Here is a 23,934-nt window from a genome sequence, read left to right as displayed (position 1 = left end):
GCTGTTATAAAAAGCACTGCCATGAAGATCTTTACTTGTACACTGACTCATATTTTTACCAGTACACCAGATACTTAGAAGTGAGACTGTAAGGTTGAGGGATAAACTCATTTTTAATTTTGAGAGCTTTTAACAAATTCCACCCACAGGAATAGGTACAGTTTGGAGTGCCTGTTTCCACACTGTCTCACTAACAGTGCATTGTATAACTTGCACTTTTTGCAATTCAACAGGGAAGAAAGGTTATCTTGGTGGTTTTAACTTGCATTTCTCTTTTTATGTGTATCTTCATATGTTTAAGAGCTATTTATTTGCATTTTATTTTCTGTGAACTGTCCATATCTTTTTGCCCATTCTTTCTGGTTCTTTTCAAAGTTTAGAATTTCTTTATGTATTAGGGTTATATCAGCCCTTTGTGATAAATGCTGCAAATATTTTTTGCCACTTTATTATTTACTTTTAACTTTGCTTTTTTTGGCCATCCAAAACTCTTTCATTAAAGATATAAATTCCTCCTTTTATTGTTCCTGGATTTTCAGTCACAGGAATATTTCCCCCACTTTCAGGTCACAAAGGAATTCAGGTATGTTTTCTTCCAGCTATTTAGAAGGTTTCATTTTTACAATTGGGTCTCTAATCCATTCGGATTTTATCCTTCTGTACAGTATGAGAAATGGATTCAATTTTATTATCTTCCATATGGTTAACGACACTTGTTTCAACATCCCTTTTGAAAGTCTTTTTCTCCACCAATAAGATGATTCCTTTATCATACAATAAATTCCTGGACTTTTCCTCCATTGTTTATAGTGTGATATAATATCTAGTAGAGTTATCCCTCCTTCTGCACTGTTCTTGAGTTCTTCTGGCTATTATAGTTTATTCTTTACAATACCTTTATATAGGAAAAAGCTTCTTGTTTAACTAGAATTTAGTGTGCCCTTTAAATATAAATATATAATGTATATGAATGGAGAAATTTCAAAAGTACTTCTAGATGATATTCTAAAACCAACTCCAGATAAACTAGAGTTTGTTTTAAAATTAGTTTTAGAAGAAAACAGATATCATACTAGTGGACACGTGGATACAGGTAAAGCCAGGGGTGGAACAGCCTTCCCTTAGAATGCAGACACTAGTGAAGTGAAAGTTGCTCAGTTGTGTCCAACTCTTTGCAAGCCAGAATACTACAGTGGGCATCCATTCCCTTCTCCAGGGGATATTCCCAACCCAGGGACCGAAACCAGGTTTCCCGCATCGCAGGTGGATTCTTTACCAGCTGAGCCACAAGGGAAGGCCTGCAAGGGAAGAATGTAGACAAGTGTTCCTCAACACTCACTGCATCCATGGTCCTGTGATAACTAGTATAAACCAACAGGGCCATACCAAAGACAAGAAAACACACACTGGTCCTACTATAACTATCACAGTCACATTTTTTTTCTGTAAAATAAGGTACCTTGTGCATGATGTAGCAAAGGTCAAATGCTCAAATAGATCCTTTTAAGAAAAGAAAACATTTAGGACCCATGGTATTTTCAGGAACTCAAGGATTGTGAACTTTTGTGCTAAATCAATCTTCACAAAATGACATACGCAACAGCCCAAGGTAAAATTAGCCTTTAAAAAAAGAATTATGACAACCATTTTCAAAGAAAGCAAAATCAGTTGGTAGGAAGATAAGTCCCACTTGACATTTGGGTACATCTTTTCCCTAAATCACCTGGAACATCAGTGGCCAGAGGCCCCATCTACTAAGTGAACCTGGTAACTTCCCTCTAAGGGTTAAGACCACATTTCCTATGCAGAAACCTTCTTGGACAATTGAAAACTGCCATTTACCCAGCAAAGGAAATAACAGAGACTGGAGAATATATCAAATAAAAATACCAAAATAACCCATATTATTTGCACCATTGATAGTTCTAAATCTAAAAAGTAAACACTACTTTTATTCTCCAGGCTAGGGTTAGCTCTCCTGTTACCTTCTGTCCTAACCTGCTGCTGCTGCTGCTAAGTCACTTCAGTCGTGTCCGACTCTGTGCGACCCCATAGATGGAAGCCCACCAGGCTCCCCGTCCCTGGGATTCTCCAGGCAAGAACACTGGAGTGGGTTGCCATTTCCTTCTCCAATGCATGAAAGTGAAAAGTGAAAGTGAAGTCGCTCAGTCGTGTCTGACTCTTAGCGATCCCAAGGACTGCAGCCTACCAGGCTCCTCCGTCCATGGGATTTTTCCAGACAAGAGTACTGGAGTGGGGTTCCATTGCCTTCTCCGTCTGTCCTAACCTAGTCCATCCCAAAACAGAGACCCAAACTGCTCACTGGGAAGCTTTTGTTGTGCTTCAATAAAATTTGCTTTTTTTTTTTTGTATGGGAAGATAATGTTGAAAACAGAACAACTGGTCTCCCTCACAGTTCATCAACAGTGATAACCACCTTTCACTTCCTAACAGCTAAAACTTTACTAATTGAATACAACAATCAAAACCATGAAGTCATTGTTTGCTCTAGTTCACCATTTTTATTTACATAACCATCTTTTTCCTAGACCAGCAACGTGAAGCAAAACAGAAGGCTAAGATGCCTTGCTGGTAACCACCCTCTGCCATTTCCTTTTGCAGAGGGTCTTCTCAGTAGTAGCCAGGTACCACGTGGAGCCTTTTCACAGTTTCAGAGAAGCATCCCTTGTAGTAACATAGCAAGAAAGTGCTACACTTGATGGTAGTTACTGTCGCATTGTTTAACCAACCTTACAGAACTTCTGTCATATAACTTCAAGTATGTAAGTTATTTAATCAACACAAAACTCTTCCCAAAAAAAACCAACCAATATTAGTTGACTTCTGGTGCCATGAGACATAATGGCACCACCAATTTTATATTTTAGTGGTAAAAATATAATCCAGTTTTAGCACCCGTCTGTAAGAGTTAGATGAAAATATATAATTGGCCTACTGGAAGGTAATAGCCTTAATGTCCCCTCAGTGAGGGAATCTGTTCCTTCTGCTGCATCCTGGCTCACAGAAAAGAATAACAGTATCAATGGGGGAAAAAAGGAGAGACTTTTAGTTAAGGTTTTTCAGTAGATGAAATACTCAGAGAAATCAATACTAGAAATCAGTTCCCATCTTCCTAACCAGAACCCTGTCTCAACACTCCATTTCAAAAATGAAGTGACATATTCTAATAAAATGACAAGTTTTTAACATAAAAACACACTGAATTTTGAGTAACTCTATCAGTTATTAGAAATGGTATATATAAGCAAGGAAAATAAAGTGCACCTTTACAGTATATAAACTCAGAAAATCACTTGTTAAAATTGGCAATATAAAAAGTACCGGACCTAGCAAAGTTAGATAGAAATAAAAATTTCAGTTGAAAAATTACAGTTTTTCACTATGGCAGAGGGACAAATAAACTTTTATTACAGTTATTGGATTTGGAGACTCTTGTATATTTTGATTTTGTGTAGGACAAGGGAAAGTCATTCCTCTAGAAGGCACTAACTGGTCTAAATGTCTAAATGTGTGAGCAGCTTCATAAAGAAAACATGTGCAAAGTACAGTCAGAAAGACTGCCTGGCTCTTGCGTCAGATTCCTTCCTCTGCGTCACAGACGGCAAATCACTGCTGAGGAGCCTGTTGGCCGTGTGGCTTTCCCACATCATCTGCAGTGTGCTCAGTCCACGGTGTCACAGATCTCCTTCACTTTCTGGTTGAAGTCTTCCGGCTGATCTGCATACACATAATGGCCTGCTCCGAGAATGGCCTAGGAAACCAAAAGCGGTCAGGTGGTCAGCGAGTAAAAGCATTTAAGAATGCTTTTACACCCTTAAAGACACTTAGCAATGAAACTGACAACAGCTATACATGAATGAAACAGGAAAGAAAAAGCAATACTAATCTGCAGTGACTAGTGTATACTTGATTAAATAAAGGATCTGAGAATAAAGAGAAAATCCAGTGAATCGTACTAAAGTTTTAAGATGCAAAAATAACATTCTAGGTTGATCTCTAACAGTAGGGCCAACGGAAACACTGCCCAAGGTGAGAATGTGCTGCCTTGGGAGGTGGTAGAGACGCTACTGGGCCTGTCTATCCCTGGTTTGGTCTCTCCCACCTCAGAGATGCTGTGGCTCCAGGACAGACAAGGCCCCAAGAATGGCGATTTGCTGTCTGGACATGAAGATTTGTTTGGATCAAATCCTGCCCCCACCACAGGCGACTACAGGTCTCTGACCAAGACTGCAGGTACAGCTTCGATGTGAAGGCGCAGGGATGACCAGACAGCTCAATGAAAGCAAAGGTAATACAACAGACTTCACAAGCAACTGAGAACCAAAACTACACCACACACTTACTATCGTCTTCACATATGACTGTGGTCGTAGTGACTGGATGCTGGTGCCAGAATTGCCATCTATGCAGGATCGCGCGCCGAAGATCACGGAAACTGGAATGTCAGGGTGCATTTTGCCAATTCGCTGGAGCATTGGCCTTTTCGCCCATCCATAAGGGATAGTCATGTTTTTGAATGCAGTCTCACCACTTAAAGAGAGAAAAATCGCATGCATGATTCTCGGGGCTAGCGCACATCACACTCTCACCTCTATTAAAACACGCTCATATATTCAGATTCTCCGCCATTTAAGAAAGACTGCAGCTTGCACAGAAAATAATTTACTAGGAAGTGTAAGGAACAAGCCTCACAGAAGATATACTTTTTTTGTTAGATAAACAAGGATGTTTTAACCTCTTAAAAAAAACTCTTACAAAAAATGATCCTCCTCCAAATCAAAACATGTGACCCTAAGTCCCTATCATAAAATTATCAAATTTCCTTTGGGGAGAGTGGAAATATGTTTGTTTGTTTTTTTCCACTCTAACTTAGTCACAAGGCAGCTTTTCCACAGGTTCATGACACCAGTTTTTTACCTACAATGGCAACATCAACACCAAGATAAGAACAAATTCAGATTAAGTATTCTTTGTGAACTGTTACATATTTTTAATTTTCTGCATATTATGATGCTTGACACCTGTGAAAATCTTTTTTTAAAAAACAAACATATTTATTTATTTGGATGCACTGGGTCTTCGTTGCAGCGTGTGGGATCTTCAATCTTTGCTGCAGCATTTGGTATCTTTAGTTGTGGCAAGTGGGATCTAGCTTCCTGACTGGGGATAGAACCTGAGCCCCCTGTATTGGGAGTGTGCAGTCTTAGCCAATGGACTGTCAGGAAGTCCCCCTAAAAATCGCTCTGGCTGGTAGAGCCTGCCTCTTGGGCTCTTATTTTTAGAGATACCAAAGGACTCAGCTGGGACCACCCCTTTATATGCAAACTAACTAACATGGAGCTGCGCCTCTTCTGTCTGGCCTGCACATCCCAGGAGGTGATGTTCCTCTGCCTTAGTCATCCCAGGGCCAGGTGCCAAACTGGAAACCCCCTGGATATCTTAGAGCCTGCTGAAATAATTTAAACAGTCCATCCTACGCTGCCCACCCTGCGCTGCCTGCCTCTCCCACAAAACCCAATAAAGGTTCCTGCCTGGAGTTCCCCTCACGCCTGTCTTCTACCACCTGATCAAAACCTGCTGCATCTTCTGTGAGCCTTCCTCAGTGACTCCGCTTCAGGAACCGTGAGTGTACAAAACTTTGTTCTCTCGAGCCTCTCCTACGTCTTCTCATGTGGGCCACACCTGACTGACCGTCACACAAAAGAATACAGAACATCTGACAAACTCCTCAGACAGATCCATTCTGTGGTCACTTCTCTGCTCTCTGTGGTACGAGGCATACTTGTGAATGGACACTTGTGAGTTCAAGGGCCACCACAGGACAGGCCACAAACTAGGCCTACACGGGCACATGTGATTGTGAAATGTGAGCAGGTGAAGAACAAAACAGTGAGACCAGACAGACAGACAGATGAGTTCCCCGGAACAGGCCACTGACAATTGCTGGGATAAATCAGTCAAGTGTTCAGACCTAATCCACCCAAGTCAAGTGCCTGGTGAGCCACAAAACATCAGTCACTTGCGGACTCCAAACCTCTCTGGCCTCCCTTCCCTTTGGCAGACAACCTATAACCTACTTTATCAAAAAAAAAAAAAGGAAGCTACAGCTATACCTCCAGTGCTCTCATGGCCTCAATCTTTCTAATAAAGTAGGTGTACATATTCTTTGAGAGAAGTGGTATTAGTTGCTCAGTTGTGTCTGACTCTTTGCAACCCCACGGAAGGTAGCCCGCCAGACTCCTCTGTCCATGGGATTTCCCAGGAAAGAATACTGGAGTTGGTTCTCGTTTCTTTCTCCAGGGGATCTTCCTGACCCAGGGATTGAACCCAGATTTCCTGCACTGGCGGCAAATTCTTTACCATCTGACCACCAGAGAAGCCCTGAGAGAAGTGAGAGAGGCAAAGAAAACGAAAGTGAAGGAGCTATTTCTGCATCTCACCTCTCAGCCTTTCACCCAAGTCTGGATCTTAGAAAGGATGAGTAACCATTTTTACATTTTAAAGTATAGTCTATGGCCCACCTCTACTGGAGTTATCAGAAGTGTTTGGTAAAGATGCAGCCCAGAACTGCTCAATCAGTCTCAGAGGCAGGGTTCAGACATCACATTTCTGATAAACTCCTTCAACAATCCTGGTGCAGAACGCAGAACGGAAACCGGAGCTCTCACCATCACACTCCGTTCTCGATCCTCTGCCTACAGACTCTAGGCTCTGGCTTTGGGGCTCCTCCTAGCTCCTCAAGACTTTCAAGCTCCATTCTCTCCACTCATACCTTGTATCTGAGATCTAGAAGTCTTTTTTTTTTTTTTTTTTTTTTTTAATAAGCTATACCTTTGCTTGGCTCTCTTGCTTCCTCTAGCTACTGTGCTCTCTCCCCTAATCACTGTCAGACTCCCCACCCCCTCTCCCCTCTCGGTGTTTCTCAGGCTGACGCACAGGACTGAAGAGGTGCTGTGTACAGAGGGGCGCCAACAGCAAACGAACCTGAAAAGGCTGCCCTGTCTCTGCCACACGCCTGGCAGATTTAAAACCCTTTGGCATAATAAAGGGTTCTAAGAAGATCTATGGTATAGAAGACCATTTACTTTTGTTTACACCAGAGCTCCTTTTTTGTACAACATTCATACTCAATTTGAGAACACTGTTTTATTTGAAATTCTTTATGATCTCTCAACTCGGGTCACCTTAACAAGACACCCAAGACCAAGACTTCCCTCAACTTGTCCATGGGCCCCTTAAGGGAAGAAAGTACATCTGACTTTTTCATCTCTCATCAGACTCTAGTACAGTGTTCTACATCACAGGTCCTCCATGAATAGATGAATAAATTAATAACTACTTGTCCTTTAAAATTGAGTCATTTACATACTGATAAATATCTCCTGGACTGTTCACACATTTTCAAAAAAGAAAAGTCTAAAACACAAACACAGTAAATTTAGAATCGAGACCCTTACCTCGGAGTCTGGACATTACAGTGGTAGATGTATTCTGTCACTGTATCATCTTCAAACATTGAAGAATACTTCCGTTTGAAATCAGGCCTTAAACGCTGTACTAGACTTAAACCTATGTAATAGGAAACAAACATTTTAAGTTGTAATTAATTTATATATTAGCAGAGAAGACTTTGGGGCTTCCCTGGTGGCTCAGTGGTCAAGAATCCGCCTGCCAGTGCAAGAGACGCAGATTTGATCCCTGGGTCAGGAAGATCCCCTGGAGAAGGAAATGGCAACCCACTCCGGTATTTTTTCCTGGGAAACCCCAAGGACAGAGAAGCCTGGCTGGCTACAGTTCATAGGGTTGCAAAAAGTCAGACATGATTGAGTCACTAAACGATACTAAACAAGAGAAGATTTCAGTGTTTGCTTCTATAATAAATATTAAATGCTATATTATGCATATGTTCAAACATGCATTTTAGGTTCAAAAAAGCACAGATCCTAGAAATTGCTCTCAAGTTCCCTAAGGAAAGATTAAAATAAGAATGAAAGACTCTCATATACTGACTTACAGATATGCTTCAGGAGGTCAAAAACAGTTGCCTAAAACTTGTTTTTGTAGGAAAATAAATTCTATTAAACAAGGCAGGTGAATATGACAAGGCATACCATAAAATTAACTTAATAATTTATATCTTTTCCACATTTACAACACATTAGCATCTAAATGAAGTAAAGTGAAGTGAAAGTCACTCAGTTGTGTCCGACTCTGCAACCCCATGGACTGTAGCCCTCCAGGCTCCTCTGTCGAAGAATACTGGAGTGGGTTGCCATTTCTTTTTTCAGGAGATCTTCCTGACCCAGGGATTGAACCTGGGTCTCTTGCATTTCAGGCATTCTTTACCATCTGAGCCACAAGGGAAGCCAAATGAAGTGAACTGGGATATAAATATTTCTTGGGAAAATGCATTCAGACTTTCTTCTTGGAACACTAGCAGTACTTACTGCCCACTAAGGTCATCCACAGTGGCTCCCACAGTCCCAGCCCTGAGATGAGAGGCAGGGGCAGGGCCCCCAGAGGAAAGAGGAAGAAGAGTAGGAACCTTTTATCAAGTCACTGTTTTCCCTTCTAGGGCCCAAGGACTGACTGGTTTCCCTCTCTGCTGCGACTGCCCATTACTGTAGCAAGGTCTTACTTGCTTCCTTCACCTGCCTCCCTGATTCTCTGAAGGAACCACACAGCTCCACCAAGGATTCTCATGATGCAGGAGACATTCTATACTACCCTCACCACCCTGTGTGAGCACCAATGGGAGGCAGAGGGCATGGCTTTAAAGGGCCCTCCTCGGCCTTTCCCTTCCCCATCATTATCTCCTGATTTCCTCTCATCCTTTACTTTCCACATTATTGCTACCTGTAGAGTAGCTGGATCATCAAAAAAGCAAAAGAGTTCCAGGAAAACATGTACTTCTGCTTTATTGACTAGGCCAAAGCCTTTGACTGTGTGGATCTCAACAAACTGTGGAAAATTCTTCTAAGAGAGGGGAATATCAGACCACCTGACCTGCCTCCTAAGAAATCGGTATGCAGGTCAATAAGCAACAGTTGTAACTGGACATGGAACAACAGACTAGTTCCAAATCAGGAAAGGAATACATAAAGGCTCTATATTGTCACCCTGCTTATTTAACTTATATGCAGAGTACATCATGCGAAATGCTGGGCTGGAAGAAGCACAAGCTGGAATCAAGATTGCCGGGAGAAATATCAATAACCTCAGATATGAAGATGACATTACCCTCATGACAGAAAGTGAAGAAAAACTAAAAAGCCTCTTGATGAAAGTGAAAGAGGAGAGTGAAAAAGTTGGCTTAAAACTCAACATTCAGAAAACTAAGATCATGGCATCCGGTCCCATCACTTCATGGCAAACAGACTGGGAAACAACGGAAACAGTGAGAGACTATTTTGGGGGCTCCAAAATCACTACAGATGGTGACTGCAGCCATGAAATTAAAAGACACTTGCTCCTTGTAAGAAAAGCTATGACCAGCCTAGACACCATACTAAAAAGCAGAGACATTACTTTGCCAACAAAGGTCCATCCAGTCAAGGCTATGGTTTTTCCAGTAGTCACATATGGATGTGAGAATTGGACTACAAAGAAAGCTGAGTGCCAAAGAACTGATGCTTTTGAACTGTGGTGTTGGTGAAGACTCTTGAGAGTCCCTTGGACTGCAAGGAGATCCAACCAGTCAATCCTAAAGGAAATCAGTCCTGAATGTTCATTGGAAGGACTGATTCTGAAGCTGAAACTCCAATACTTTGGCCACCTGATGTGAAGAACCAAATCACTGGAAAAGACCCTGATGCTGGGAAAGATTGAAGGCGAGAGGAGAAGGGGATGACAGAGGATGAGATGGTTGAATGGCATCACCGACGTGATGGACATGAGTTTGAGTAGGCTCCAGGAGTTGGTGATGGAGAGGGAAGACTGGTTTGTACAGGCCATGGGGTTGCAAAGAGTTGGACACGACTGAGCAACTGAACTGAACTGGCCTGGTGAAGAGAGGTTATCTACATCAGTACTGAGGGCATGTGGCGTGGTCACCAATTCAGTCTCTATGCCCTCTTCTCATTCCTGCGTCCCGCTGCTCTCCACACCCCAAAGGGATGGCACTGGGACAGGAGGGGCTGGGTCTGGGCATAGGGTGGCAGAGTCTATAGCCACCTACACAGAAGTTACTGCCACACCCTCACCCATCCACCACGCCAATCTTCTTTTTCCTACTAAGCAAACCTGACTTCTGTGTGTCAGTTAGGCAGCAACGTGCCCAGGAAAGCAGGTCCCTCACTCAAACCCTTGGAAATGAATGAAGGATGACTGATTAGTCACAGAAAAGTCTTCTTCTTGGTTGATGGAAGAACATCAGGAGTGGGCAGAGACACACGGGGAAGCCTGCTTGGGCTCCCAGGGGCGACCTTCTTCCCCGACATAGAGCCTTATGCTTTCTCTTCCTCTTGTTCATAGTGCTGCTTGGCGAGCTGACACTTCTGTAACAGCAACCACTGAACTGTGAGGTAAAAGGTCAAGAGAATCACATACGTAGACCCAGACCCTTTCACCAAGGAGCCAGCTTCTAGAAAAAAATGCTAAAACCACCTGCCTCCAGACTGTTAAGAAAACAATAAAAGGCCTTCTGCTTTAGGCCGCTGAGGTCTTCTGTTACTTCCAGCCTAAAGCCTTTCTCACTGACACAAGCCGTAAGAGGGAAAGGCAGAGGTGCAGACCAGGTGTCACCATCTGTGACAACGAGGTGAGTGAGGCTGAGAAAGAGGAGTCAAGAGTGAAATGTTCTGGGAGGTGGGTCATAGAGGATCTTGCTGTGATTTATGTCGGAGAGTGTTTTGCCTATGTTCTCCTCTAGGAGTTTTATAGTTTCTGGTCTTACATTTAGATCTTTAATCCATTTTGAGTTTATTTTTGTGTATGGTGTTAGAAAGTGTTCTAGTTTCATTCTTTTACAAGTGGTTGACCAGTTATCCCAGCACCACTTGTTAAAGAGGTTGTCTTTTTTCCATTGTATATCCTTGCCTCCTTTGTCAAAGATAAGGTGTCCATAGGTCCGTGGATTTATCTCTGGGCTTTCTATTCTGTTCCATTGATCTATATTTCTGTCTTTGTGCCAGTACCATACTGTCTTGATGACTGTGGCTTTGTAGTAGAGTCTGAAGTCAGGCAGGTTGATTCCTCCAGTTCCATTCTTCTTTCTCAAGATTACTTTGGCTATTCGAGGTTTTTTGTATTTCCATACAAATTGTGAAATTCTTTGGTCTAGTTCTGTGAAAAATACCGTTGGTAGCTTGATAGGGATTGCATTGAATCTATAGATTGCTTTGGGTAGAATAGCCATTTTGACAATATTGATTCTTCCAATCCATGAACACGGTATGTTTCTCCATCTGTTTGTGTCCTCTTTGATTTCTTTCATCAGTGTTTTATAGTTTTCTATGTATAGGTCCTTTGTTTCTTTAGGTAGATATACTCCTAAGTATTTTATTCTTTTTGTTGCAATGGTGAATGGTATTGTTTCCTTAATTTCTCTTTCTGTTTTTTCATTGTTAGTATATAGGAATGCAAGGGATTTCTGTGTGTTAATTTTATATCCTGCAACTTTACTATATTCATTGATTAGCTCTAGTAATTTTCTGGTAGAGTCTTTAGGGTTTTCTATATAGAGGATCATGTCATCTGCAAACAGTGAGAGTTTTACTTCTTCTTTTCCTATCTGGATTCCTTTTACTTCTTTTTCTGCTCTGATTGCTGTGGCCAAAACTTCCAACACTATGTTGAATAGTAGTGGTGAGAGTGGGCACCCTTGTCTTGTTCCTGATTTCAGGGGAAATGCCTTCAATTTTTCACCATTGAGGGTGATGCTTGCTGTGGGTTTGTCATATATAGCTTTTATTATTATTATTTTTATTTTATTATATATATATATAATATATATTATAATATATATTATTATTATTTTTATTTTATTTAATAATAATAATTATATTATTATTATTATTTTATTTTATTATTCCAGAATATTGGAAATAAAAGCAAAACTAAACAAATGGGACCTAATGAAACTTAAAAGCTTTTGCACTACAAAGGAAACTATAAGTAAGGTGAAAAGACAGCCCTCAGATTGGGAGAAAATAATAGCAAATGAAGAAACAGACAAAAGATTAATCTCAAAAATATACAAGCAACTCCTGCAGCTCAATTCCAGAAAAATAAATGACCCAATCAAAAAATGGGCCAAAGAACTAAACAGACATTTCTCCAAAGAAGACATACAGATGGCTAACAAACACATGAAAAGATGCTCAACATCACTCATTATTAGAGAAATGCAAATCAAAACCACAATGAGGTACCATTACACACCAGTCAGGATGGCTGCTATCCAAAAGTCTACAAGCAATAAATGCTGGAGAGGGTGTGGAGAAAAGGGAACCCTCTTACACCGTTGGTGGGAATGCAAACTAGTACAGCCGCTATGGAAAACAGTGTGGAGATTTCTTAAAAAACTGGAAATAGAACTGCCATATGACCCAGCAATCCCACTTCTGGGCATACACACTGAGGAAACCAGATCTGAAAGAGACACGTGCACCCCAATGTTCATCGCAGCACTGTTTATAATAGCCAGGACATGGAAGCAACCTAGATGCCCATCAGCAGATGAATGGATAAGGAAGCTCTGGTACATATACACCATGGAATATTACTCAGCCATTAAAAAGAATTCATTTGAATCAGTTCTAATGAGATGGATGAAACTGGAGCCCATTATACAGAGTGAAGTAAGCCAGAAAGATAAAGAACATTACAGCATACTAACACATATATATGGAATTTAGAAAGGTGATAACGATAACCCTATATGCAAAACAGAAAAAGAGACACAGAAATACAGAACAGACTTTTGAACTCTGTGGGAGAATGTGAGGGTGGGATATTTCAAAAGAACAGCATGTATACTAGCTATGGTGAAACAGATCACCAGCCCAGGTGGGATGCATGAGACAAGTGCTCCGGCCTGGTGCACTGGGAAGACCCAGAGGAATCGGGTGGAGAGGGAGGTGGGAGGGGGGATCGGGATTGGGAATACATGTAAATCCATGGCTGATTCATATCAATGTATGACAAAACCCACTGGAAAAAAAAAATAATAATAAAATAAAATTAAATTAAAAAAAAAGTTAAAAAAAAAAAAATTTCATTCCCCTACTTCTAGATATACTGTTAAGAGAATTTTTTTCCTTTAAGAATAAATAAACCACTGAGATTAAAAAAAAAAAAAAAAGAGTGAAATGAACTTAAATCAGAGACTTCCCCAAATCTTTGTAGGAAAGAATGACTTTATCTTCTAAACACTAACATTATGGGGCAAGAAAGGAATCTGAGTGATGGTTGTTATCCCAGGTCGATTAGGTCTGGCTTTGTAACCTGTCAGCTGGATATCATCAGCTGCTTACAGGCCCCAACAGATCACCTCCTCCCATGCCCCGGGCTAGTAGATACACTACCGACGACACTGCTGGCTTGGCCTTTTTCAGAATGTTCAAGGTCGCCTAACCTCAGCCTTAGCATTTTCCATGTCCTCTGCCTGCTAATAATCTGTAATGTTTACCATATAAAGATTCCTCTTTAAGGAGAGGAGCCTGGTTTCAGACCTCTTTAGGCATTGACCGGTACTTTATAAAGGAGGAGAAAAAGTAAGGTTTGTTTTTGTTTTCAAGATTTTAACTAACAATGGTAATCAGCAAGTACACCTCTGTTGTTCTCTATAAACATTTTGCTCTCCCAGGATACAGATATGTGGCATTCCGGGTGGCACAGTGGTAAAGGATCCACCTGCCAATGCAGGAGATGCAAGAGATGTGGTTTGACCTCTGGGTTGGGAAGATCCCCTGGAGAAAGAAACGGCAACCCACTCCAGTATTCTTGCCTGGAGAATCCCATGGACAGAGGAGCCTGGTGGGTGGGGTCACAAAGTGGGACACAACTGAGCACAAACGCACACACAGGATACAGATATAAAAGCACTCACCAAAGGGCCCTGCAATCCTGAGGCCAGCTAAAGGGTTAAAGGGAGTCAACGCTGCTCCCAAGGCTCTGATCCAAACTGGGATTGGTCTCTCTTGATCAGCAAGGTCTGGTCGTTCAGGAAAACCCCAAGGCTCCACTAAAATGAGATGACTAACCCTGTACGGGAAAGAACAGACTAAAGATCATTTGGCAAATTCACCCCAGGACTACAAAGAACTTACATGATTTATAAAGGCAGAATGAACCTCCTTCAAACACCTGGCATTGAAGAGAAAACTGAGGACTGAACAGGTTACATCTTCCTCTTATTATATGTAAACTGATGAGATCTGGTAGGATTCGAGAGGTGTCTGGTAGAAAGAGGGCTTCATATTTAATCCATCTAAATGTAGATAAGAATGGATGATGGATGTGTGAAAGGGTATACGATAACTGTAGCTATTCTTGAGAATCAAGAAAAGACAGCATTTGTTGTTTAAGCTACACTCTGGCAAATGATATGGTTCCATATATCTCAAGGTTGATACTTCAGAAATGACTGGAGATTAATATTACACTCATAAAATAACTTCAGGCACCAACAATAGTTATTTCCTATGAACCAAATCATTCTACAAGTTTAAGAAGCATTAGGACTTTGGGTGGATTCAAAAGGACTTTGAATGAACTTTTCACAAACACGAAAATAATGTAACACTATGGGCCGAAAATATACCCCCTGGTTTGGGATTTCAGTTTGATGAACAGGAACACATGTACCCTACCCATAACATCACGACATCCTGGCATGAGATTCTGTTCCTAATTCTTTCCTTACTGATTAAAGAGATAGAATAGCTTCAGTTCAAACCCATATCAAATTGCTTCGCAGCACCAAGAGTTTTAATTTTTCCATCTAATGAAGCATCTTTCCGATGAGGGAAAACCAGAACCATGTCTTCATGATTGCAACACAGTACTACACATCATCAAGATCCTCAACAAAACAGAAATATCCTGACATAAAACAATATTCAACTGTAGCCAAAACAGCCAAGAAATGCCAGCAAAGATCTCCCAAGGATGAACTGACACTGATTCTGAAGTCCCTTTCCTAAGTCACAATTGAAATAGAAAGGTAAAGAAACCAGAATATGGGAACAATAGCTATTATTCCCAATGTAAAAAGTTTTATTATTTCCGGACTTCCCTGGTGGTCCAGTGCTAAACAATTCACCTGTCAATGCAGGAGACCTGGGTTCAATCCCTGGTCTGGGAAGATTCCACATGCCATGGAGCAACAAAGCCTGTGTGCCGCAACTACTGAGCCCGTGTGCCTACAGCCTGTGCTCCAGAAGAAGAGAAGCCACTGCAACGAGAAGCCAACACACCGCAACCAGAGAGTACCTCCTGCTCGCTGCAACTACAGAAAAGCCCACACAGCGGCCAAGATCCAGAAAAGCCAGAACAAATACATAAATAATAAAAAGTTTTAGTATTTTTGTCAGCACAGATTAGTTAGTAAAGAGTACTTTGCTATGACAGCATTTTCTCAGACAGAAAGCTTCAGAGAACAGACCCAGAGCATAGAGCTCCATGGACTCTTGGAGAATACTCAGCCCCATCTTTCATCTCATGACATGAGAAGAAAGCTGAGCTGTACTGTGTGACTCATTTGACAGGAATTATTTACTTTTAATGTGTGTGGGTGTGCGCGCGCGCGCTCAGTCACTTAGTCGCATCCGACTCTTTGCAACCCCAAGAACTGTAGCCCGGCCAGCTCTTCTGTCCATGGGATTCTCCAGGCAAGAATATTGGAGTGGGTTGCCATTTCTGTCTCCAGGGGAGCTCCCCGACGCAGGGATTGAACCTGTGTCTCCTGCACTGGCAAGTGGATTCTTTACCATTGCTCTACCTGGGATCCAAACTCATATAGTAATCCAGAACCCACCTTCTAATATCCCAAAGAGGACAGCTTGATGGGATTGTCAGTTCACATCTAGGCTTAAAGAATGGGTCTAGCCAGATAGCATGTGAGTCAGCTTATCAGACATCTTTATTGAGATTCAGAGACTAATGCAAACTACAAGAAAAACAAAGAACCAGCAAAGCAGGAACAAGAGAACAGTTCATCAGTTTCAAAACATAAAGAAGCATTCTTCTCCAGCTTAGTCATTACAGTAGGTCTTGAGTCTGAAGATGATGACCAGATTACAGCCTCCAGGCCTAAGAAGTAGATAACACCTGCTTCAACATGTTCATGTAAGGGCTAAGCCTAAAGGCCAACAAGGCTATACAAACCAGGCATTCATGTGACATAAAGTCAGCCACCAGCCAGTAATAATACAACAAAACAGCCAGACTCAGAACCAAAATGTACAAAGGAGTTTACAGGACCTACTAAGAAGCAAGGAAAAGGACTAGAAAGAAGTCAGTACACAAATGAGACATTCTTGAGATGAAGTTAGCCCCAGGTATTTCCCATTAGTTCCAAGCTACTGAGGGGAGGATGGAGCACAGAACAATGAACTTAAATACCCCTAACTGGGTCAAGTAGAACAGTCTTTCATCTCAAGAGGAACCAATAAGAAATGCTCAGCCCAGCTCCACATGGTCAGGAGACAGCCAGGCAAGATCAAAAAAGCAAGATGATCTGAAAACCTTTGAGTGAAAAAGACCAGATGTAACCTATTCGGTTGTGACTTGGAATGATCTCTTTGTTAAACACTTTCTAAGTTAACAGAAGTTCTCATAGTGTCCTTTTCCTTAGTTTATGACAAATACCTATAAAAAAGACTGTCTTTGTACAGGATCCTGAGTTGTTGTTGTTTAGTTGCTAAGTCATGTCCAACTTTTTGCAACCCCGTGGACTGCAGCCTGCCACACTCCTCTGTCCATGGGATTTTCCAGGCAAGAATGGAGCAGGCTGCTGTTTCCTCCTCCAGGGGATCTTCCTGACCCCGGGATCAAACCCATATCTCCTGGATCTCTGCTACTTGGCAGGTGAATTCTTTACCACTGAGCCATCGGAGAAGCCCATGGGATCCTGAGTGGCAGGAGCCAGAAGTAAAAGCAAATTAAAAAGGAACACACAGATGTAAGAAAGGAGATGGGATCTTTGGCTATTTCTGCTGGTTTACTCTCCCTCTGTGGCCGCCTTGTGGTGATCAGACACTGCTTGATGAAGAAGATTTTGTGGTGTAGCATGGCAGCCCAGGACACCTCACCCAGTGAGTGGTTCCTGCTTGTAATACAGCACACCCATCTACAAGTAAAATCACAGGCAACCTGTCTAACTATTACACATCATGGTATGAGAACCGAGATGAACTAAGGTCATTTTGGGGGAAGGAACAAGGGGTATGTGCCTCCATATGGAATAATCTATTAATCAGTTCGTAAGTTCTCTGCCCATCCACTACACTGCTTTTCCAGAATGGCCCAGGTGTCCCCCTAGCACAGGCCCTTTGCGATTTCTGTCCCTACTGCCTAGAATGCTCTCCTGCTACTTTCCTTTGAGACCTCCACGGCAGCTCCAGTTGTACCTCTTTAGAGTACCATAATGGACCCTGAGACAGGGCCAGGTATTCATCAAGAGACCTCACAACTGGCATGCTACTCACGAGGTTATTTCTGTCTCTCCCCCCAATGCACTGTAAGCCTTACAGGCACACAAAGTCACTCAACATTATTTAAACACACAACCTGCTAGATTATAATGTTAGGGTGTTTCATTCAACACTGGCATTTCAATGGAGGGTTCAGCCAGGTACTTTTATTTTATTTTATTTTTTTTATTAGTTGGAGGCTAATTACTTCACAACATTTCAGTGGGTTTTGTCATACATTGATATGAATCAGCCATCCAGGTACTTTAACATCAAGTATCACAATTGCTGAATCATTGAGTACTGATTCTTGATAATCAGTATCAAGAATCTGGGAAATATATGGGGTCACTGCCACAAGGTAGGACAACTTTTACGGACAGAGGCACTCTGCTGCTCATAGAGATCAAGCACACAGGTTGACCTAATGTACCAAAAACTGGAAAAAATCAGTTTTCACTTGTTCTCTATTATTGGAATTCTTCCTAAACAAGTACTTTAAACTGGGAATTTTTACTCTTCTTCCCAAACCGTCCTATAAAAATAAACCAAGAATGAAAGAATGGGACTGCCCATAAAAGACAGGGTTAATATGTATAGATTGGGACTTAAGTCCCAGTAAGCAACAAAAAAATGTTGCCTTTGTGGGTTTTTCCTCCATGCATAGAAACAACAGAAGTTAAAGAGATGTGGTTCTCTTAGGAGAAAAATGATGAAAACTATATCTGTCATACCTGAGGCAGCAAAGCAGAAAGTGGTATTCTCAAAGTCCACTCAAAAAAAAAAAAAAAAAAAAAAAGACAAGCTGCACAGTGAGTGAAGGAAATTAACTGAATTTCATTTGGTCTCTATTAGACCATTTCCCCTCTCCTCTCACCCTCCCACCAAAGTCTTTCTGAAATGCAAAGATTTATTTTAAACTCAAGACAGCGTAATAAAAATGGTCCTTGTAGGGGAGGCTGTGCACATGTAGGAACGGGGATTACATAAGGAATCTCTGTACCTCTCTCTCAAAATAATTCTAAACAAAAGTTTTTAAAAAGGTACTTGGATCAAGTTAAAGTTGGATAAGTGACATTTAGAGCAGGCAGTTCCTTACAAAACAGACTATGCTACTGCACCAGAGGAAATATGTATATGCCACCCAGCAGCTTTTCTGGCTCAGGTAAAACCTCTCAGATCACACAGATGGTGACCCTGACGACCACCCAGATGTTTAGTATGAGTGAAACTTGAAGAAACACCTAATGCTAAACCTCACTGACTGTTGAGCTTGCTATAATTATGAACACATGTAGGTGGCCATCACTTGTTTTTAACTATGTCTGGATCTGTGAATCTGCTGAATTGTTCAGTTAGCCATAACATCAGATCTTCTATGTAAATTTGAATGAATTTGCTTGGTCAGGATGGAGGAGGAAAATTTTCTGTAAGGTAAGAAATTAACACAAGTCGGGACCATTAATAGTAATAAGAAAAAAACACACTGGCCTTCACTCATGACTTGGGATCTCTGAAAACCCGAAGAACCTTGTTATTTTGAAATCAACTTGTGTTTCAAGATTCAATTTTTATGCAGTAAAAAATACAGGCCTTCATATCCAACACATTCTGTAGAGTTTCACTCAATATTTAGCAGCAAGCAGCCAATTTAAACATGCTAATTATTTCAAGCATTCTCTCATTCATCCATTGCTAATACTTAGTGATTCTTGGTCCTCACACAGTAGTTCAGATTTATTAGGCACAAGCATTCAAGAATCATTTTCTAAAAAAAAAAAAAAAAAAAAGAATCATTTTCTAAACCGTAGTCAGTTCAATGCAGGGATCACTGGCTTTATTTTACATACTTGTTCTGCTCCCTTATTCTCTTTTATAGATGGTTTTCAAGTGGTTATTCCCTTCTAAATCACTGAAGTAGCTTATTTCTTTAGAGCAGTTCCCAACTGCAAATGAAAATCTCACCAAGTGATCTAAATGGCAGATAGCCTTGAAGGGACAGGAACCTGTGACGTATGGTTTCATGACCAGAGCCTGGCCCACGGAGTGCCATGTCCCACCTCCAGGGAATGAGTACCACAGGATAGACATTATAAATACCTGACAAGAAGAATGGACTTGTGGACACAGAGGGAGAGTAGAGGGTGGGATGAGTTGAGAGGGCAGCACTGACCATGTGTAAAACAGACAGCTGGTGGGAAGCCTCTATACAGCACAGGCAGCTCGGCGCAGGGCTCTGTGATGACCCAGAGGCGTGGGAGGCGGGGTGGGCTGGGAAGGAGACTCAGAAGGGAGGAGATACATGTGTACACAGAGCTGATTCACACTGTTGTACAGGAGAAACTAACACAACACTGTAAAGTAATTCCACTCCGATAAAAACAAAATAAATACCTGACCAGAACCAGAGGAAGCCCAACCTCCACAGACAGCCATGTTTCATTATACCAGAAGAGTAATCGCTCCTTCCCCACAAACACAGGCAGTTGTTCATCACTGAGAGTAGGACTTGATAAAAGACAATAATCCCCAAAAAGCCAACCAGAAGAAGGAAATCTGGATTTCTTTTGAGAGCACAGACCTGCACGGTGACAAGCCCGCTTTACCCTCCAGCGCGGAGAGGACTGTGCTGTGTGAACAGGACACCCGCAGTTCTGCCACGGGACGGCCCGACACGTGCACCCCCGCCTCTGAAAAGGACCGTCATCCCATTCACAGACCTCAGCGTCAAAGTCGGTCACAATTCTGGATTAGCCCACTACTCCAGTGGAAAAATACACTGGCGGCACAAAAATGCTGACAGTTTTTTGTTTTCTTTCCAAAAAGATGAACAAAACAAAAATGAGCTTTGCTTCTATTTTCTGAGCACTCCAATGTGACCTCCTCTCAGATTAGCAACATAAATAATAGGAAACAGCATAAGAAAATACGGTAAAGGAAGGCGTAGATACTACAAAAGATTCTGAAGTAAACAATCATTAATTTAATGACTCTGAAAAAAAATTCTATAGCAATAAAGGTTAGGGCACAGTAGAATAAAAATGCTACAAGATATAATGTGGGTATATTTTCTGTACCTAAGAGATGAGGAAACTAAAATTTAGAGTTAAGTGATTTCCTCTAAGCCATAAAGACAGCACAAGAGCCTATGTGTTCTAATTTCTCTGGTTTCTTACTGCTGCTTCCTGAAACCTAGAAAAGGCTAGGAAAAGCCTGCTGGATCTATAGGTCTAAGTAAATAGTAACAACAGAACAACCACAACTTGTGGCTTAAATTGTGTACATTCTAATAAATAAAAAGTCCTTTTACAAGCCTCCTACGTAGCAGATATAACAGGAAAACCTGACAATATTATTTCTGCTACTAAACTGGCCATCAGCTGTGGCTGTTTGATCTACAGGGTCCTTTAAGAGAATGTCTGTTTTCGAAGGATCAGACACCAACCACCACCAAAGAGGGGAACCGGAAACGGATGCTTGGGTGCCTCTCTTCTGACACCCCCACTCACCTGGATGGGTACTTCAGTGAGTAAGCAGCAGCCAGGAACCCACCTAGGTTGTGTCCAAGCAAGATCATTTTGTCCAGTCCAAGGGCACATCGCCACTCTTCAATGGATTCCACAAACTGATTCTCCACTTCTTCTGCATCACTGTCAAATCTGGGTCGACTACTTCGTCCAAAGCCCAGCAGGTCAAAAGCATAGACAGGTCTATTGGTGCAAAGATCGCCAAAATTCAGTGCCCAGAGTCCAAGACCTCCTCCAAAACCATGAAGGAGGACAAGTGGAGTCTTATTTGAAATATTATGAGAGAGCTTCAGTGTCCATATTTTATTTCCACTAGATATACGAACGGATCCTTTTTTGTATGTGCAGGGGACACCTAACGGGAACATAAAAAGAGAAATTCTGTTTAGCCTCATGACTTCTGAGAAGGGGAGTAGTCTCAGAGCAACTGGAAATTAATCACCTAGGAACCACCTAGTATGCATTTACATGATTTTAGCCTTTATTATGTCAGCCCTTAAAAAAATGTACACATTTTATTGAACCAGGTAATTCTTAATGACCATATCTCACACCTTAGTAGGAAGAGCTATCTCAGACAAGTCTCAAGTACCTGTGTCCTAGGTTTCCTGGCAAGTCATATTAGCTCTTTGGACTTCCTTACACATCCATCAGTGGAGGGTGCTGGAGAGGGACATAGTGGTCACTGAATCCATTATTTTAAGGTCTCTGGCTTTACCGACAATAACAAAGTAACAGTACCTTGTATGTGTAGAACACTTGAAGGTTAAGCATTAAAGATTGAAGTCAGACTCAAAAGAAATACTTTTTCCTAAAAAGTCATCATGAATTTAGGGAAGGATTAACAGCATGCGTATTGAACATGTGTTGAAATCTTAAGTCACCACAAGGTTTAGTAGAAAAAGATCACAGGGTATGGAAGGAACTCTTCAGTGTGAGTGCTGGGTAGTCTGAGTTCAGATCCACAAAAGTAAATACTTCAGAGAAAATAAACAATCACAGTTGTGTAGATAAAACATCGTTCTTATCCTCAGTGCTACAGGACTAAATACTTTAAATCTCCCCCCAAACTGACTAAAGATGGAACTAATTTGAAATCCTTTTACCTCACATTATCAGTTGAACAGCTACACTTTAGATATATCCCTTAAAGATTTGCGCATGTATGTCTGCAGGGGACAAATACCGGAGAGCCACGAGTTTCTGCACTTTCACCTGAGAAATCACTTTTGGTTTTGTCCCCACATGGTGGCCGAAAGGGAAACCCAGCAATTGTTGAGAATATTAACAGAGTCCACGTTACCTGAGTGAAGGGAAATGACAGCAATCTGGAGAGGGAGGTGAGCTGGTGTTAGTGCCAAGCCCAACCATACTGGCATTTTGAACACAGATATTGTGTGAGTATTCTCATAAAAACTACTGTGACCTCTATGAGAGCTCATCTCACTGTGCTCCTGTGTCTGACACGGGAGCGGGGGCCAGTTCTCCTATTTGCATCCCTAGAACCTAGCAGGAGGAAATCAGTATGTTCATTAGATACAGGAAATGAGTTCCTAGCGCTCCCACCCTGTTTTAAAAAAAATCTCCAGACAAGAATTTTTTCATTTAGTAAACCGCAATGACAACCTTCCCAGCTTTGGAGAGAACAAGATTACCCAATGGAGTTTCATGTTAAAAATCCATGTAAAAAGGCTAAATGTCCCCTTCCAGGGATATATCCAGTTACGGTCACTTTTTCCTTAATCATTCAAATTTACAAAGGAAATTCATTTGCAGCAGAGAGGATGAAAAACAGGTGTAAGTACCTGTACAAACATACACAATAATCACAGATGTACACCATTTAATCTCCTCCTCTAAACAAAACTACACAGTAAAGAACATTACTTGAAAGTATATCCACAGATACCTAGGAATACTCTGAGAGTACACGTGTGGGTAAACTTCAGCACTCACAAGAAACAAGAAAAACAAAAAAGTTTCCGTACTACTATGAATGCCAACATAAAGAATCCTACAATCCTAGAACCAGAAAGAATTCTAAGGATCACCACACCCACTTCCTCTTATAGGCAGAAACTAGGAGACTGAGAAAAGGGACTTGCCCAAGATCCTGTAAACCCTGGCTGCAGCCCTGGGCTTAGAGCAGGTTACATGGCTGTACTCCACCATCTGTTCCAATAGACAAGGCTGCTTGCACCACAGCACCTGCAGAATGCTCTCAAAGCACCCCTGGTGAGTTGGGGACCCTTTCGGGAGGCCTTCCCAGGTCAAAACTATTTTCAAAATACTCTCAGACGTTACCTGTTTTTTCCACTCTCATTCTCTGATGGGTATACAGTGGAGCCTTCCAGAGAACACATGGTAAGTGATGACCAACAGTCTAAATGCAGAAGCACATATAGGCATCCAGGGGTCTTACCTTAAGCCAGACATTAAACAGATCTGTAAACTTGTAGACAATGTTACTAGTCTCTATACATTTGTTCAGAAAATAGCTATTTTTAGAAAATGTTATTTAAGCTGCAGTGCATTTATTGCTAGGGTTTTAAAGTAAATTAATAAGTTACCACAGTTTAAATTATACAGCTTTAATTTTTAATACAGTAACTATTAATAGCTATAACCGCTAAACAAAGACCTTTGAGGTACTTCTTAATTGAAGAGTATAAAAGGACCTCAAGACCAAAAGGTTTGAGAACCCTTGACTTCTTTCCACACTTACATACTTACTGATGACATGAAAAAGG

General features: G+C 41.4%; 1 protein-coding gene across 2 annotated transcripts in view; it reads right to left on the bottom strand.

The window, feature by feature from the left end:
- Positions 1–2,502: 2,502 nt before the first annotated feature.
- The window catches only part of ABHD5 (abhydrolase domain containing 5, lysophosphatidic acid acyltransferase), a 42,306-nt gene continuing 20,874 nt past the window's right edge, over positions 2,503–23,934 (bottom strand). The window contains exons 4-9 of one of the 2 annotated variants that reach the window (XM_043885563.1): positions 23,489–23,606; positions 21,167–21,539; positions 14,072–14,226; positions 7,479–7,590; positions 4,365–4,551; positions 2,503–3,772 (exon numbers count right to left, since the gene is read on the bottom strand). In XM_043885563.1, coding sequence (XP_043741498.1) covers positions 3,683–3,772; positions 4,365–4,551; positions 7,479–7,590; positions 14,072–14,226; positions 21,167–21,539; positions 23,489–23,507 — 936 coding nt within the window. In that variant the 5' untranslated portion in view covers positions 23,508–23,606 and the 3' untranslated portion in view covers positions 2,503–3,682. The remainder of the gene's footprint in view (positions 3,773–4,364; positions 4,552–7,478; positions 7,591–14,071; positions 14,227–21,166; positions 21,540–23,488; positions 23,607–23,934) is intronic. The other variant, XM_043885562.1, reaches the window with a different exon arrangement.

This window comes from Cervus elaphus, chromosome 24, assembly GCF_910594005.1.
Source record: "Cervus elaphus chromosome 24, mCerEla1.1, whole genome shotgun sequence".
In the NCBI taxonomy this organism is placed as follows: Eukaryota; Metazoa; Chordata; class Mammalia; order Artiodactyla; family Cervidae; genus Cervus; species Cervus elaphus.
The sequence above is the reverse complement of the archived record's forward strand: the minus strand, read 5'-3'. Positions and strand labels throughout refer to the sequence as shown.